The sequence below is a fragment of the Myxocyprinus asiaticus genome, chromosome 40 (genome assembly GCF_019703515.2).
Source record: "Myxocyprinus asiaticus isolate MX2 ecotype Aquarium Trade chromosome 40, UBuf_Myxa_2, whole genome shotgun sequence".
NCBI classification, from domain to species: Eukaryota; Metazoa; Chordata; class Actinopteri; order Cypriniformes; family Catostomidae; genus Myxocyprinus; species Myxocyprinus asiaticus.
The window spans coordinates 22470087-22487556 of record NC_059383.1 but is presented as its reverse complement, the minus strand read 5'-3'; the positions used below and the strand labels follow the sequence as shown (position 1 = coordinate 22487556).

At 37.6% G+C, this 17470-nt stretch overlaps 1 protein-coding gene across 1 annotated transcript in view; it reads left to right on the top strand.

Annotated features, from left to right (window-relative positions):
* Nucleotides 1-130: 130 nt before the first annotated feature.
* The window catches only part of LOC127431126 (collagen alpha-1(XXIII) chain), a 154751-nt gene continuing 137411 nt past the window's right edge, over nt 131-17470 (top strand). The window contains exons 1-2 of the mRNA XM_051681399.1: nt 131-544; nt 2521-2590. Of these exons, the coding sequence (XP_051537359.1) occupies nt 266-544; nt 2521-2590 (349 nt within the window). The 5' untranslated portion in view covers nt 131-265. The remainder of the gene's footprint in view (nt 545-2520; nt 2591-17470) is intronic.

The window sequence follows — 17470 nt, the reverse complement described above, 5'->3', positions numbered from 1 at the left end:
GGGGAAATGGAACTGACTGAACTCTTTCTATAAGAGACGCACTTACTAGGGCAACAATTTAACCTGTGCTCGAGACACAGTTGCGCGCGACCGTCAGCTTGTCTCGTGCAGTAGATTTTTAATAGCACGCGCTCTGCAAGTGAGCGCCACATCGTTGCGTCTCCTGTCAACTGCAGTATCTCAGAAGCCTTTACTGAAACGAAGGTCTACCTGCGTCTCAAAAGAAGATTAAAGAGCAAGGAAAACATTTTGGAAGATAATCATAATGTCCAAAATGGTTTCTGTGGCAAAAGACGTGTTAAAGGCATCAGCCAGCAGTGGACATCACAAATCCCAAATGATTCATTGCTTGACAACTCTCTTATGCTTTTTGTTGTCCGCGTTTTCGGTGGCCGTATGTCTGTTTATGAACGTGAAAACTTCTCAGATTGAGCGTAAAATGAAGCTTCTTGAGATGGAGCGACTGTCGGTTATTCAACCTGTGCACGCGACTTTGGATGCGAACGCGACTCTTTGGGATGCGATAGAAAAACTTGTGCAAGAGGTGAGTTCACCACCAACTTAAACACTTCATTGCAGCTCTTATAAATATTTATGATCACAAGACAGTTTATTTGGATTCACTTGTCACATTTGGCTTGTGAGTTTTCTCCACGTATTCATTTGTCAAACAATTAATGTCAATAGAACGCATTTATTCTGAATAAATAAAATAGAGCTGGTTAAAAATTAAATAGATTTGTTTTATTAATTAGTATGTGATCAGATGATCTGTTTAAGGGGCAAACACGGTAATTGTAAGTCTTTTACTGGTGCGCAAATATAGACCGTTCAGTGTTAAACGTGAGCGAACTAAAAATTAAAGCAAAGGCATTAAAACACTAAACTACTATAATATACAGTTGAAGTCAGGAGTTTACATACACCTTAGCCAAATACATTTAAACTCAGTTTTTCACAATTCCTGACATTTAATTGTAGAAGATATTCCCTGTCTTAGGTCAGTTAGGATCACTGCTTTATTTTAAGAATGTGAGATGTCAGAATAACAGTAGAGAGAATGGTTTGTTTCAGCCTTTATTTATAACATCACATTCCCAGTGGGTCAGAAGTTTACATACAATTTGTTAGTATTTGGTTGCATTGCCTTTAAATTGTTTAACTTGGGTCAAAGTTTTGGATAGCCTTCCACAAGCTTCTCACAAAAAGTTGCTGGAATTTTGGCCCATTCCTCCAGACAGAACTGGTGTAACTGAGTCAGTTTTGTAGGCCTCCTTGCTCGCACACGCTTTTTCAGTTCTGCCCACAAATTTTCTATCAGACTGAAGTTAGATCTTTGTGATGGCCACTCCAGTACCTTGACTTTGTTGTCCTTAAGCCATTTTGCCACAACTTTGGAGGTATGCTTGGGGTTATTGTCCATTTGGAAGACCCATTTGCGACAAGCTTTAACTTCTTGGCTGATGTCTTGAGATGTTGCTTCAATATATACACATAATTTTCCTTCCTCATGATGCCATCTATTTTGTGAAGTGCACCAGTCCCTCCTGCAGCAAAGCACCCCCACAACATGATGCTGCCACCCCCATGCTTCACGGTTAGGATGGTGTTCTTCAGCTTGCAAGCCTCACCCTTTTTTCTCCAAACATAACGATGGTCATTATGGCCAAACAGTTCAATATTTGTTTCATCAGAGGACATTTCTTTAAAAAGTTAGATCTTTGTCCCCATGTGCACTTGCAAACTGTAGTCTGTCTTTTTTATGGTGGTTTTGGAGCAGTGGGTTCTTCCTTGCTGAGCAGCCTTTCAGGTTATGATGATATAGGACTCGTTTTACTGTGGATATAGATACTTGTCTACCTGTTTCCTCCAGCATCTTCACAAGGTCCTTTGCTGTTGTTCTGGGATTGATTTTCACTTTTCGCACCAAACTACGTTCATCTCTAGGAGACAGAATGCATCTCCTTCCAGAGTGGTATGATGGCTGCATGGTTCCATGGTGTTTATACTTGCGTACTATTGTTTGTACAGATGAACGTGGTACCTTCAGGCATTTGGAAATTGCTCCCAATGATGAACCAGACTTGTGGAGGTCCACACATTTTTTTCTGAGGTCTTAGCTGATTTATTTTTATTTTCCCATGATGTCAAGCCAAGAGGCACAGAGTTTGAAGGTAGGCCTTAAAATACATCCACAGTTACACCTGCAATTTAGTCCAATTAGCCTAATTGGCTAATTGCTTAAAGGCTTGGTATTTTCCAAGCTGCTTAAAGGCACAGTAAACTTCTGACCCACTGGAATTGTAATAGTCAATTAAACAATCTGTCTGTAAACAATTGTTGGAAAAATTACTTGTCATGCACAAAGTAGATGTCCTAAATGACTTGGCAAAACTATAGTTTGCTAATTTGAAATCGGTGGAGTGGTTAAAAAATTAATTTTAATGACTTCAACCTAAGTGTATGTAAACTTCTGGTTTCAACTGTAAATAATTAAAATATATATGTCTTTTTTAACAGAGACTTAAAGAGGGAGTGTCAAAAATTCGCACAGCACGAGAAGCGACGCAAGAGTGCTCGTGCCCTCCAGGTTTGTTTTTCTGCATTATTTCTGAAATGATTTCTACTTAAAAATTGTTCCCTTTAAATTTCAACTGAGGCTGCATCATTCTGATTGTATTTCAAAAAGTGAACCGTGCAGTGGATACATTAGTACAAATGATTCAGCAAGTGATTTGAAGTATGCAGTGTTGGTATGAATGTTTAGCTCAATGAAGCCTTCACGAAAGTCTTCCCACATAAAGTGTTTTGTGTGTGCTAATGTATTTGGTGGGGTTTTAAGGAGGTTTGTTTGAAAAAAGCTGTTGGTCAGGTAGAATTTCTTCAGCATCTTTGCATCTTGTCCTCTTTGTGATCTGGATCAGTGATTCATTCTCAAGACTGACATATCATCAACACGACCACGTCCAGAACCACAGTTTACATTCTCCATACTGAATTAAATAACTCGCATGTGGAAGTTAAAAAGATGAAAATGCCGCTGTTCTGTCCACAGAGATCAGTGGAGGGCAAAGATTTATTGTGTCAGCTCAGCTACAAGACATTAAAATTAATTGCTTGCTATCGGTTAAAAGTAGGGGACAGACAGAGGATACTTAACCTTGCATGAATTTGTACACTTTGTTATTAGGTTCTCATGTTTTAATGCTTGGAAATTTGCCTGTTGCAAAAGGACAGGTTTCCTCCAGTACTGTTATAGAAACACGCCCTCTTAGGGCTCGGTGGAATTATATGTGGAGATATTTACTACCCTACAAAGATTTCATGGTATTGGTGCCTAACATAAGAGGGCCTCCTGTATGCCCTGTGATGTTGTTGCTAAAATGTGGGTATAATTTAACACTTAGTCCTCTCCAACAGGACACTACACTTTCAATTCATCTCACGTTTAAGTTCTTTTATCTTTGTTCTCTCTCTTCTTTCCCAGGACCAACTTCATATCTATTCATATAACCTTAGCATGCAAAACTTTGCCATGAGCAAAGAGCATATTAGAAATTCTCTTCTCAGATTTTTGTTTCTAATATCACCATTCTGAGGTTTTCTTTTTACGCCACAAATGAAATCCAGTATTTTTCATTCCTGATTCTGAACAGAATATCCTCAGGAAGAGCATCACTTAACAGAAGAAAAAAACAAAACAAAAAACAATCGATTTTCTGCTCTTTAAGAGCTTATGTTAATACATAAGGCATACTTTTTGCTTTTGGAGAAGACACGTGAGATGTTCTAAAGGTAATTGTTCATCAGGGACTCTTTCAGCATTCCTTTCAGATTTATGTGGTGGGTAGGCTTCTTTGTGTGCTGGAAAGCACTGCCTTTGGAGTAATCATCTATGACACCATGAGGGGGAAGAGACAGTTCCTTTGCAGTTCTTTGCAGATCACATTTACCTTATTCATCAGAAACTTGATTCTTCTGTGATGTTAAAGCAGTATCACTATCACTATTGCTCATATTTAGGTTTGGGTTTTTTCTTAAGCTTAAAACCCAAAGTAAACTTGTCCCACACCATTTGTGCTACTGACATTTACAGTATGATACCTCAAATTGTTTGGCCTGTTATGGACAGGTGTGCTATTACATTTCTAAGTGACTGGACTAACAACTTACAGCTGGAGGATGGTAAAACAGGCTAAAAATAATCCAATAGACTTGGGGTGCTTCTCAATCGTAAGGCTGCAGCCTAGTTAGGCTGTGTCCTTCCTAGACCAGTCCTTCTGAGGCTGTAGGCTAAGCTCTTCCTCAGCTTTCAGTGCTAGAATGAGACAGTCTTGTAATTGTACATGGCTTCATCATAAAGGTTTCCGCCTCTTCCGCTTTACAGAAAGCCACTTTTGAAACAGAAAATCAAAAAGAAAAGGTTAGAGTGGGCAAAGAAACAGACATTTGACAATAGATAATTGGAAAAGACTGTTATGGATCTTAACCCCATTGAGCTTTTGTGGGATCAGCTAGACTGTAAGGTGCAAGAGAAGTGCCTGACAAGACAGCCCATCTATGGCAAGTGCTACAGGAAGCGTGGGGTGAAATGTCACCTGAGTATCTGGACAAACTAACAGCTAGAATGCCAAGGATCTGCAAAGCTGTCATTGCTGCACATGGAGGATTTTTTGATGAGAACTCTTTGAAATAGTTTAAGTTAATTCAAATTGTAATAGTAATTTTTCACGTTATTAATGTCCTGACTATACATTGTGATCAGTTGAATGCCACTTTGTGAATAAAAGTACCAGTTTCTTTCCATAAGAGCAAAATCTGTACATTATTCCAAACGTTTGGCCACCAGTGTATATTAATTTATCTTTAACAAATCTTATTATCCTGAAAATAATAATAATTTCGTATTATATAATATTAATTAACTTGACTAGGTTCCACAGTAATAATTTAGTACTATGCAATATTCATCTGGTTTCCAAAAAATAAGTGAAGTAGTTTTGCACACCTTGTTCATTCACAAAGAATCATTTTTTAGTAAAAATACATGAAGGCAAATAAGATTTTTATTAAGCTTCCATATATGATTGTATGTTAAATATAAGTATAAACGTGTAACTCAATGAAAATAATTACATTTTACTCTCCCATATGTTAATTTATTGAAAAACTGTGGTAAACATGCCCTCATCATTTTTAAATAGATTTTATTTATTGCCTTTGAAATATTAATTGTACATGGCTACAATGGTTGTTTAGATGAAATGATGGTTCCTCTTTTATGCTGTTTCAGAGCAAAAACATAATTATCGAGATATATATCGAATATCGTCAATTTGCTGAAAAATATTGAGATATAAATTCTGAAGCCACATCGCCCAGCCTTAGTGCAATAGCTCGCAGAAGGACTTGTTTTCCGCATTTTATTTATTTGTTTTAAATAAATTGGGACATGTGCAAAGGATTATGGGTGATTGAAGGCCGCTAAGGATGCACTTGATGCATCCTCCAAAATATTGCGAATGAAGGCTGCAAAACGAGGCTGCCTTCCGAGGGTCCTCCCAATTGAGACGGCCTTCGATGGTGCTTGATGACTTGGCAGCTGAGATATCCAGCCTAACTAGGCTGCAGCCTTCTGATTGACAAGCACAGTTACATGGAAGAAGGTAGTTGAGGGGGGTGATTGATGTATTTACATGATTTTAGTGTGAAAAAATTGGGGATATACTGTCGTTATTGTGTTTAAAAGCATTACATCGCATGACATCAAAGTTGTAAAATTGGATGTAACTTTACACAGTTAGCAAGCGATTCATATCACTAAAATAATGTTAACACGTATTTCATTTACATCTATTGGCTAAACTTTTGAAACGGTGTGTATTTTAATGTCTATGGACTAGCCCTATTCACTTCCATTGTAAATGCCTTCCTGTAATTGCAATTTTTGCATTTTTTTTTTTTAAATCAATGAGGGCCATGTTAAAACAACTTTTTTTTTCCTTTTTTTGTAAGCAACATTATACAACAAATGCTGTCGATTAAGCATAACTAGTTTTAAACCAGGAACATAACTTTAATAGTATTTTACATAACTTATATTTGATAATTTAATGTTTATACCTGAACAGTGAACTGAATACAATCCTTCCACAGCAGCTTTTCCTTATGGTGATCATGGGAAGGCTTATTGGCAATCTCACAAACTTTAGTTGATGGCACTGTTAAGGGGTCTGTATAATTTACAGGCTCACTATTCATGTGAATACTGTTTGTTATTGTTCATGCTTGTAAGAATTGGTGAGGGACTTGTAAACAAAACATTATTGCCTTTGCTAAAGAGAATACATTTTAGATTTGTAGGAAGCAAGACCTGTTTCTTATAGGTCTATATAGTGAATGGACCCTCTAGGACTATTGACCATTTTAGGCCTTTAAGTCTACATCACTTATGTTGTTCCTGTCTCCAATTACGGACCTAGGGACTTTGGGTGAATCAGGCTGTTCTCTTGAGTTGAATGGCAAACCTGAGTCATCTGTCTGCACTATTGACTGTTCCTTCCTATGCCTTTATTGGGCTTCCTTTAAGAGCAAACATCAGAAAACACACTTGAACCACAAACACAAAAGAACAGAGACTTCTGGACCATGAACTGATGAGCTCAACAAAGCAGTTAATTGACTCCGGCCTCGTCAAGCTCAATCCACTCAGACGCCAGCTTCCTCTGAACCTGAGATGGTGATGCACTGGTCTCTCAAAGCTTAATATAACAATTAGCTATTCAGACATTTCCATTCACCATGTTAACTCACTCTTACTACCAGTCTAAGTTCAATGGAACTAGATTAAAACAGAGTGCAATTTCCACAATATCTGATAATTGTTGTGCAACTCAGATACAAACTGCTAAGGCAATTTGGAAGTGGTAGTGGTCCTTCCATTCTAATAATGTCCCATTCTTATTTTGATTCCAAAAGGCAAAAGTTCTTGTTTTTTGTCTCAAGAATATTTCAATTTGAATAAATTAAGTCTGTATAACACAAGTATAACACAAATATGTTGATGTGGAGGCACCCTCCTCTGCTGCTGTTAAAACGGTGAACAAAAATAGTTCTTAATGAAAGTTTAATTGGTGTGCTATTATTTATGTGTTCAAGATCAATTTGGTTTAATGTATTGTGGTATGATGTAAGTTTGATATTCATCTGTCTCAAGTTACAACACTATATGGCCAAAACATTTGTGACTGAAATGTATCAACATGCCTTCAGTGTGCTGGACTGTGGGATGTAGGGTTCAATATACAATATGAGGTTCACAATTCGATATAATCTCGATTCGGTATAATAACACTTAAATTACCAAATATTACAGAAATTTTCTGTAATACACAATCTAAATGCTCAAATTGTAAATAATACAAGTTGCTCATAGACCTTTCTCTATAATAAAAGATCACAAACAAATAAGCTTTCAAAAATAGTGGGGTACATTCAGGCTGATCAGGTGCAGAACAAGCAATAGAACTGAACAAAATCTGTCCTGAAAAAAGTATGTGAAAGTGAATATTTAATTTTTCTAATCATTTGTCATCATTATTATAATAACATTTTAACTTTGTTAAAAAAAAAAATTCTACATTCTGTTATTTAATATAATATCATGAAATGGTATATATAATAATGATTTGAGCTATAATCATATGTTTGAAATAATGTGCACAATTTAAATGTAAAAACATTGAGTTTACATTCATTTGTATAAGAAATGCTAAAAAGGTTACTGTCACTGTAAGAGTTTCAACTTGCATTTCACAGTTCAGTTCACAATACGCCTCATCCTTGATGGACACACATTACACGGAGGAAATGATCTCTCTTTAATCTCTAGCACTTTTCATCAAAACAAACCGATTTTCCAGTTATTCCAGTACTCAGATTTCTAAAAGCTATATTCAAGCCCTTCAAGGACCTTGTGTGAACCCTGTAAGCAGTGTAGAAAAAAGTGCAGTAGTGGAAAAATCAAGTAATAGAGAGATTATGATTTTTGACAGGTCATTTCATTTATGATCACATGGACAGAAAACAATGTTGCAAATTTTGAAATATTGTTATGCCACGATGTGGTTCATAATTTTGAAATTCGACATATCGTCCCATCCCTAGTGGGATGTGACAATAGAGAGCAACAGCACCCGCCCACTTTTTTTCCAGCCATCTTGTTTCCAGAAGTGTTTTTCCCATTCATATTTTCCATAGGGATTTTTAGTCTATTGGATTTTTCATAAGTTTTTTCAAAGACCAAACCAACCAGCTCTGAGGTGAATCACAACATTACAAACTTTTATTTGAAGCAAAATAAGTTTTTGAAAATGGGAAAAAAGACAGAGATACAAGATTGTATGCTTAAAGTCTTTAATGAGCGAATTAAGTACAATCCCATGAAGCTCTGCAGATGACATAATCAAAATGAAAAACAATGGAAAAATAAAAAGTTTTTCCTATGTTATATGTAAAGTATATTGCAAATGTATTCAGATAAAAATATATAAGCAGGCTGAGGTGGATAGAGGCCGATTTGATTGCAGCATTCGCAGTGCGTCATGGAAGTGGTGGTTGCTGCAGGGTTCTTTCACTGTGGTCTGTTTGTCAAGATTCTCTTGTTGAGCGCAACAGTGCCCTGCCCACTTATTCAGCATCTGGGCTCCGGAAGTACTTTTCTCATTCATTTCTTCCATAGACTTTTCATAAAACCCTCCATTAAAGAGTTGTAAAGCATGAACCAAACCAACCAGCTTCGAGGTAAATCGCAGCATTACAGACTTTATTTTAAGGCAAAAAATACTGATGTGGGTATTATGACAAAGAGTCAAAGGTACAAGATACTGTATAAAACTATACCTTTTAGGTTGTTGATTAGAAATATAGAAATAATATAGTTTGTTTATTGCGAAATATTCTGATATGCACAAATACGGTATATAAGTGCAGGGCACAGCCATTGACCAGGAAAATAACAAATGGCACTCCATGTCAAAAAGGTTGCCAACCCCTGCCTTAGGACTTTGAATAATTTGCCTGTACTCTTGGAACATCTTCCTCTTGATAAATGTTTGGAACTGATTAATTTAATTCGGGATTATCTGTCATATTAAGGGGACATATAATATTTTTGCGCTATCCCGTGCACCCATATCTTGAAGGATGGGGGTTATTTTCCACTCTTTTTCTGTTGTGCCTGTCATTGTCTTTTCTTCCCAGGGCCCGGGTTGTTGAAAAGTGATGGATCTACGATGAAAGTGGTATGAAAGTCGGTATAGTGTTTAGAATGTAGGTGGTGATTGTGTTTACATAAACTTATTTTTGTATGTATTTTGGTGATTTTGCATTAGTAACCCTTGGGGTTTCTTTTTTGTGATGGAGGGTGTGACGACCCTATTGGCCTGCTACCTGTTTGTGTTTCTTTGTCCCTTCTGTGTGTGCGTGTGTGTGTTTTTCTTGCATGTGATTGGCTGGCTGATGAGTGGTTGGGAACACTTGTGCGCAGGTTTCCCATTCTACTTAAGTTGTTTCTCAATCCTTTTTGGGCTCCATCCAACACATATCACTCCGTGTCCGTGGTCTATTTCGCTCGAGCAGAAACATTCCATTTATTACAGCTTTTCCGTAATGTGTGTTGCTTAAATAAAGTGCTTCTATTTTATTAATTATGCTCGTCTCCTCCTCCTCATTAGTTTCGTCAACCCATTCAGTGATGAAGTACCAGTCATCTTCTGTAGCCTACTCTTAAAAGCCCTTAGACTCTTGCCATTGTACAGAAATTGATTGTGTACCTATTAAATAAATGTAAGATTTGGTAATGTCTGTAATGTTTTAAGGGACGGATCAAAACCAGTTATCAAATTGTTTTCTTGATATCGCTTGACGACAGATGAATAGGAGTCTAATCTGTATTCTTTCTTTATCCAATCTGAAATAATGTCAATTTTGATAGTCCTCTAAAGTTATTTAACATGAGTTTAAAACCTTCCTCATCAAGTTCATCATGAAATCTCTGTGTTGCGTGTTCGTTCATTTTTTGATCAACTGTAAGGTTGAGGGAACTTGAGACTTCTTACAGCTGGAAGTAATTGCCATTCATCAGTTTTGTTTTCCAGTGAAAGTTTGTGACCTCGTAATAAATATTATTATTGTTTGTTTGTCCAATATTCTTCTTAAGGGCATACAACATTAATAAATCAATATTTCAAAGTGCCCTACTCTAAATATTGCCTCACAGTCATCATAAGAATACACATGTTTGCATTCAGCAAGTCTCCATTGATAGATACCATATTCACAGTTGAGTCCAATATTACAGCTGTGTTTGTTCCACTATTGGGCCTGCAGCTAAACTGGCCAGTGCACTAAAAAATGCTGTTATTGTCGGTATAACAAATACATTACTTTAAAACCATGAGCTGAGCGATGAGAAGAGCTACAGTTAAGATCGGAAACTGCGTGTCCCCATACCCAGAGCAGCGTAGATCCTAATCTTGCCATGGATCTGGACACCTAGTCTTCTCTCCCACTTTGGAAGGTTGTTCTGGAAACTGTGCTGATGTGATTGGATAAATGTACCTCTTAAAAATGTAATCCAACTCTGTTTTAATGGCCTACCTATTGAGAAGGCTCTAAGCTTTGATACTTCCTCCAGAAGCTGTCTAGGGCCGTAAGGGTCTTGCTGTGGGTGAGATGGAAGAAGTGCTAATGTCGAGAGATTACCTGTTGGCCTTGGTGTTGGTTTTGAATTTTCTCATACTGTATATGATGTTAAAAGCCCCTTTCTGTGCTTGAGTGTACTCAATTGACATGAGTCTGTAGCTATACCTTTCTGAAATGGCCAGTCGGAACTTATCTCCATCAGGATCTAGCTAAATAAATAAATTATATAAGCAAGAGCGGTATGAGTGCTGTAATCTTGGTTTATTAAAAGCATCTGTCTGTAATTTGTGGGAGGGCATTTTGGCATGCTCTCAACATCACTGTAAAAACTACCCCTCGTCTGGCTGCAACATTTCCCAATTTCATTTGAATGAAATGTGAGGCCTTGTACCCTTTGAAAATAGAGATGTGATATGGAAACAATTATGGTATGTTAGGTTTGATTATCTAAAAAATAGGTGATTCTTGATCATGTGGGAGACTCTCTTTTTCTTTTTCCTCTCCTCATCTCACACCTCATCTCTTTTAAGATATTATACATTTGGAGAATATTTATACATGCTTGCTCAATCCAAGATGATTTTTTTTTATTTTTTTTATCTCCAATTACTGTAAAATAAAACCAGCAAACTTTGGATTATGTTGTCAATATTTGATAACTGCCATGCACTTGCTTGCAAAGCACATTCTATATTCATCATCTTTTAGATCGAAGATGAAAAAATGTGAATGGTGCCTCCCTGTGCAAAAGCCGAAGCCACAATACTAGGATGTTGTGGGTGGTTCCACGGCTTTGCTATGTGGTTGCTAAGATGTTCTGAGTGGTTGTTAGTGTGTTGTTGTACAGTTTCCTTCTCAGTATCTGATATTCTAGGCAAATTGTTTGAAATAAACCCTGTGTTTGGAAAAATATATATTTAGCCTTTCATCTAGATACAATCAAGTGGTGTACACAAGGTGTCATGTAGGTCACACCAGACTGACCCATGGGTATTTATCGAAGAGTGAAGAACCACCAAAATGCCAATATTTTAACATCCCTTTGACTGTAAAATAAATTATTTTGGTCTGTCCTATTTTTAATGTGATGAGACATCGTTTATTATCTGAAAATACCTTGAAGGACTTTTGTAATGTATGCTCAGAAAAGCTTTTAGAAAGTACAGCTAAAGAATCTTCTATAAAATTATCATATTGTATAGGACTGATTAAACTTCTTTGTTCCATGTATTATAATTTTTTATGAAATGTGTTATATTTATAGATTGTTTGATTACTACTTGTTTTTACCATGAAATAGCCTCTGAAGCTGATATGGCAATAAACTCAAATACAAAAAAACTGATATTCTAGACCCTAAGTATGGCTTACTCAGAATTTCATCTGTTTTTATCATCTACCATGTGAAAATCATAAGTCTAATGACTTTGAAACGTAATTGCTCACCTCTTCCCAGTAAGATTTGATGGATCACTCTTGTCCTACTTACATGCCAAAATTTAGCAGAACAAACCCCTAAACCTAAATATACGCATTAATACTGATGCTTGCTATTTATAATAGCTTACAAACCCCACTGTGGCTGTGAACCTGAAGTCTGTGCCATGTCTTTCTGTAGCAGTCCTGATTTTCATCCCTATGAAGACTATTCTTTTATTAACATCTTGGCTAAGCTGTTTGTTTGTTTCAGTTAGCAAGCATGGAAAAGTTGTCAGGGCTGATGCTGTTTTAAGTTGTTTCTTAATGTGTTAAAATGCTTGTTAGCACTTGCGATTGGCTGAGAAGAGCCATTCTCAGACTCTGAGATATATACAGTAAGTAAGCTGTCAACTCAGTATTCTCAAAACAGTTTAATGTATTCTGTCATCATTTACTCACTCTCATCTCGTTCCAAACCCATATGACTTTCGCTCCTCTATGAAACACAAAATAAGCTAAAATAAGATTTTCTCTTTTCCATACAGTAGTGCCCAGTGGATGTTTAGACTGATCTCATAGTGAAATTGGAAACAGTAGGTTGACTTTTCTTTAGCTAAAATTGTTTTGTGGTTTCCAAAATTCCAAACACTGCCCCTAGTGGCCAAAGCAGTAAGTGTGGTTTGGCGTTTGTGCACGTGTGTGCTCTATTTTCCGAGTTAAAAATCCACGGAGGGGTGCCAAAAGCAAGTTTTGAAGTGAGTCATTTTTAGCTGTACAGGCAGTAATACAGTGAAGATGAATGCATGTTTTATAAACTGTACCGCCAAACCTAAACCTAACCAACACTGAAGTAAAAATGTAATGTTAGAGGGAAAAATGCAACCTCCGAATCTCACTCGTCACTGATTATGTGTGCGTGATTCCTTCCTGGTTTCAACACTGTATCTGAACCCGGGTCTCCCATGCTGTTGATGTGACACAAATCTGGTCGCGTCACAGGTGATGGTAAAAATGCTGGAGCTGATGCAAACATGTCTGATAGGAGATGTCGCTTGTCAGTGAGTTGGCATAATGTGGCTGATCCTAGGGTGCTGGAAGTATCAGAAACAACATGCCAACCTCCCACGTGGTCATGTTCAGATGTTAAGCTCTAAAAATGACAAAAATCCAATAAAAGTAGTCCATTCAACTCATATACTATATCATAAGTCTTTGTAAGCCATACAGTAGCTTTGTGTTTTGAGGAACAGCCTGAAATTTATGTCGCTATTCACTGAAAATTTTGCACTAAAATTTCATTTGGGCATTTTCAACCTTGGTGCATCAAGATCAGCTTTGAATATGTGCATGCTTAAATGCTTAAAGGTACGGCAGAGGACAATATTTTATGGTGCTTTCCTGCTATTTTTAAAGCTTGACAGTTGCTGCATCCGAATATCCATACTTCCCTACCATATAGTATGCCAAAAAGAGTATGCCAATGGAGTAGTATGTTCGAATCCTCTCAGTATTCATAAAACATTAAGTGAGAAATGCCCATATGACCTACTATTTCTGGCGAGATTTGTAAATGCAGATCGAATGGACACTTTATGATCCCATAATCTCTCGGGAGCTGAGGAGACATCACATTCAAAATGCTGGATTTAAAAGAACAGCGGTGAACCGCAAACCAGACTTCTCTTCTCAACTGTAAGTGCTGTATACCAGGAAATTTGTTCCATGTGTTTAAATGGTGCTTTTTTAACAAAACCAGAGTAGATTATTTTTGTGGTTGTTGTTGTTACATGATATAATACCCATGTCCCCGGATGAAGTATTTCTGTTATCTATTAATACTACTCAGATGCATATTAAAGAATGTACTTTTTACAGGCTGAGAAGTGCATCTTTCATTAAATACAGAATACTCTGACAGTACTCGATTTTAGATTCAGGGAGTGTCCATGCTCATTCACGTACGTTGTGTGGAAATGAGCTGTGTAAACATCTTTTTCTGCTCCATGAATAATGAAAGTCTTATAGGTTTGAAATGAAATGAGGATGAGTAAATGATGACAATTATAATTTTTGCATGAACTATTCCTTTAATTACAACAGAGCCTCATTTTCTCAGGTCTGGATCTGCCTGTTCTTAACCAGGATTATAGATTATAAAAGCTAAATGCTGATAGTCTGCTCTGGATGTGTATGTGTATCTTAATGAGTAAATGTACATGAAAGTTTCTTTCATCATCATCCTTATCATCATGTTGACTACTCAAATTCTATACAGACAAAGCCTTCATTTCAAGACAAGCCTTCTCTCCATGTCTCACATGGACTTGATCTCAGAGACGGAGAGAATCTGCCTTTATTTTCTCTCGTCAGTCCGTTGAACCTTTTATTTATCTCCTTCACTAATATTCCCATTTTCTCTCAGTTGTTGCTGTTCTTACATCGTGCCGTCTGTCTGTATGATTGTTTGTATTGAAGGAGCCTGATCCTTGTCCTAGCGTCGTCAAGCCTAATCTTAATTGCTAATCTCTCAAATGCCTTCAGCTAGCCAGACAATTTATTTTCTCCCTTTGTTGTATCCCCCATCTGTGTGGCAGCATGCCACCTTTTTGCACATTCTAAACTTCAATCCTGCATCTCCCCTGACTGTACTTTTGGGTTGCAAGGTCCATGTCAAAACCTTGGAGCTGTGGATCCTCATTTCCTGAGAATTTGAACAGGGTTGCACTTTTTTGGTTCCATGGGGAAATCTTGCCATTTTTCTGTATGTTTTTTATTTATTTATTTTTTATTGTCAAGCTGTGAGGTTTATTTTGCATCATTTTCACCTGGGGCTTTTAATGGAACCGGTCTTGAAAAATGTAACCAATTGCAGATCTGACTATTTAGAATATATGTTGCTTAATTTAATGTTAATCCACGGAAAGACAGTAATGGTTACTCATCATTTCCAGACTGGTTGTAACTCTCACTAGATTTTTACATTTTCTGAATAAAATGTGAGTGGTACTTGGCCCTCCAAAACTTTCCAACATGATGCTTCAGGGTGATTACCAGGGTGTCACTATGAGGTTGCTCTTGTGTGTTTATCATGTTACTATGCAGTTACTAGAGTTTTTGGGTGGTTTCTAGGGCATTGCTAGATGGTTGCTAACTAGATATGGCTTTGATAAGGTCTAATGTGGCCTCTAATGTGATCTGATGAGGTCTAGCCTAATAGGGTCTGATGTGGTCTTTAGGGGTATGATGAGTCTTATAGAGTCTAATGTGGTCTGTGGGGGTCTGATGAGGTCTGAGGAAGTCTGATGTGGTCTCTTGAGGGTCTTATAAGGTCTAATGTGGTCTCTAGGGTGTCTGATGAGGTCTAATGTGATCTGCTGTGGTTTCTGGGGGGTCTATTGTGATGAGGTATGATGGGGTCTCTAGGGGATCTGATGAGGTCTAATCTGAGCTGATATGGTCACTAGGGGGTCTGATGAAGTTTGATAGTATCTAATGAGGTTTAATAGAGTCTAATGAAGTCTGATGTGGTCTTTAGGGTGTCTGATGAGGTTTGATAGCATCTGATGATTTTGAATAGTGTCGGATGAGGTCTAATGTGGTCTGATGTGGTCTTTAGGGGTCTGATGAGGACTAATGTTGTCTGATGAAGTCTAATAGTTGTGGTCTTTAGGGGTCTGATGATGTCTAATGTGGTTTGATGTGATCTCTGGTGGTCTGATGACTTCTAATGTGGTCTGATGAAGTCTAATGTTGTCTCTTGAGGATCTGATATATCTAATGTGGTCTGATGTGGTCTCCAAACATGGTTCACAGAAGTACTCAAATGCAGACGCGAGTGCTTCGCCAACGCGTGGTCCCATTGTACATACATTACGTGCGCTCTTGCATTGCTCTGGCGGTTAAAAACCTCGGACCACAAGAGGGCGAAAGAGTTTTTTAGGCACCACGAAACCGGATGTGGTGGAGTCAATATGTCGACAGTTTAGGAGTGTGCGCTTTTGTATTTGGTGAAAAGACGACAGAAAAACATGTTTGTATAATCTAACTTGTTTGGCAAGACTCTCCTCGAATTGCTGCTCCGCCATGACAGTTGTTGATTGAACAAAGAAAATCCGCTATAGTGCCCCCTGCGGCAACACTGAGAATATAGTGAAAACAGCATGTACTTGCGTTAGATTATGAATTGCGCTCTGACACATTTCACAATGCAACGACGCGTGAAATTGAGCTTGCGTTTACGTACTTACGTAGAGTATGCTTGGGCCTTAAGGGATCTGATACGTTCTAATGTGGTCTGATGAGGACCAATGTGAACTGATGTGGTCTCTAGGGGTCTGATGAGATATAATGTGATCTTGAGTGGGTCTAATGGGTCAATTTTTTTTTGCCAATTTTATTAACCCCAGGAGAAAATCCAATAATGTAAAAGCACTCTTTTATTTGTATAAATCCCTAACTCTAACCTTACTCCTTAACTGTACATGTGGACCTCCATCAACTCTCTATATTTACTAAGTTCTACTCCCTGCTGCTCTCATTCATTTACTGTAGTCTGGTAACAGCAGATGGTCTGCCATTAGATTTGAACAAATATCAGTGAGGGCTGGTCTTGGATCAACCCAAGGGAGTTATCTTTAAAGAAAAAAGTGCTATATAACACAAATCTGTGTAAAGACTATTTTGTTGACTAAGTCGTGCAAGAGTTGCGTGCAGTTGTTGGATTCAGGATGATGGTAATCTCCTAATTACGTGTGCTATTGTAGCCCACTCTGACTGGCTGAGAGATAAGATGCGTTCCTCTGTCAAGACTGTACTGAAGAGGTCCTATAAACCTACAAATCATGAGCAATTCAACAGATTTCATTTATTTTTACTTACCTTTAGTAAAAGGAAAAATATTTTGTAAGGGTATGGTGTTGAAATTTTGGCTACATTCTCCCAGCATATACTCCTGATGAGAAATTTCCTGGTCATATTAAATTTTCCTGTATTTTCAATTAAGCATATACAGCTTGTTTATGTGTGTGTTTTGGCTCATGGTAGGCTGTGTGTGTTAATGTTTTGTTAGTCTGGGTGAATGTGAAGGCCTCCAGCCCCTGGTGGGGGGGTTGTGTACTGAACGTCTGGCAACCCTCTAATAGTCTAAGTCAGACTTTGCCTGCTGCTAGCAAGCATCACCAATGGCAAATAAACATTATCCTGCAGTTTTTTAGTCAATTATGTGACCTCAATATAAAATTTTGAACATCTCGCATACCACATCAGTCTTTCTGTTTTACATTTTCAGTTCTGGGTCCTGATTTTGTCAGTTTAAACATTCACATGCAAAATGTCCTCTGTGAGCACA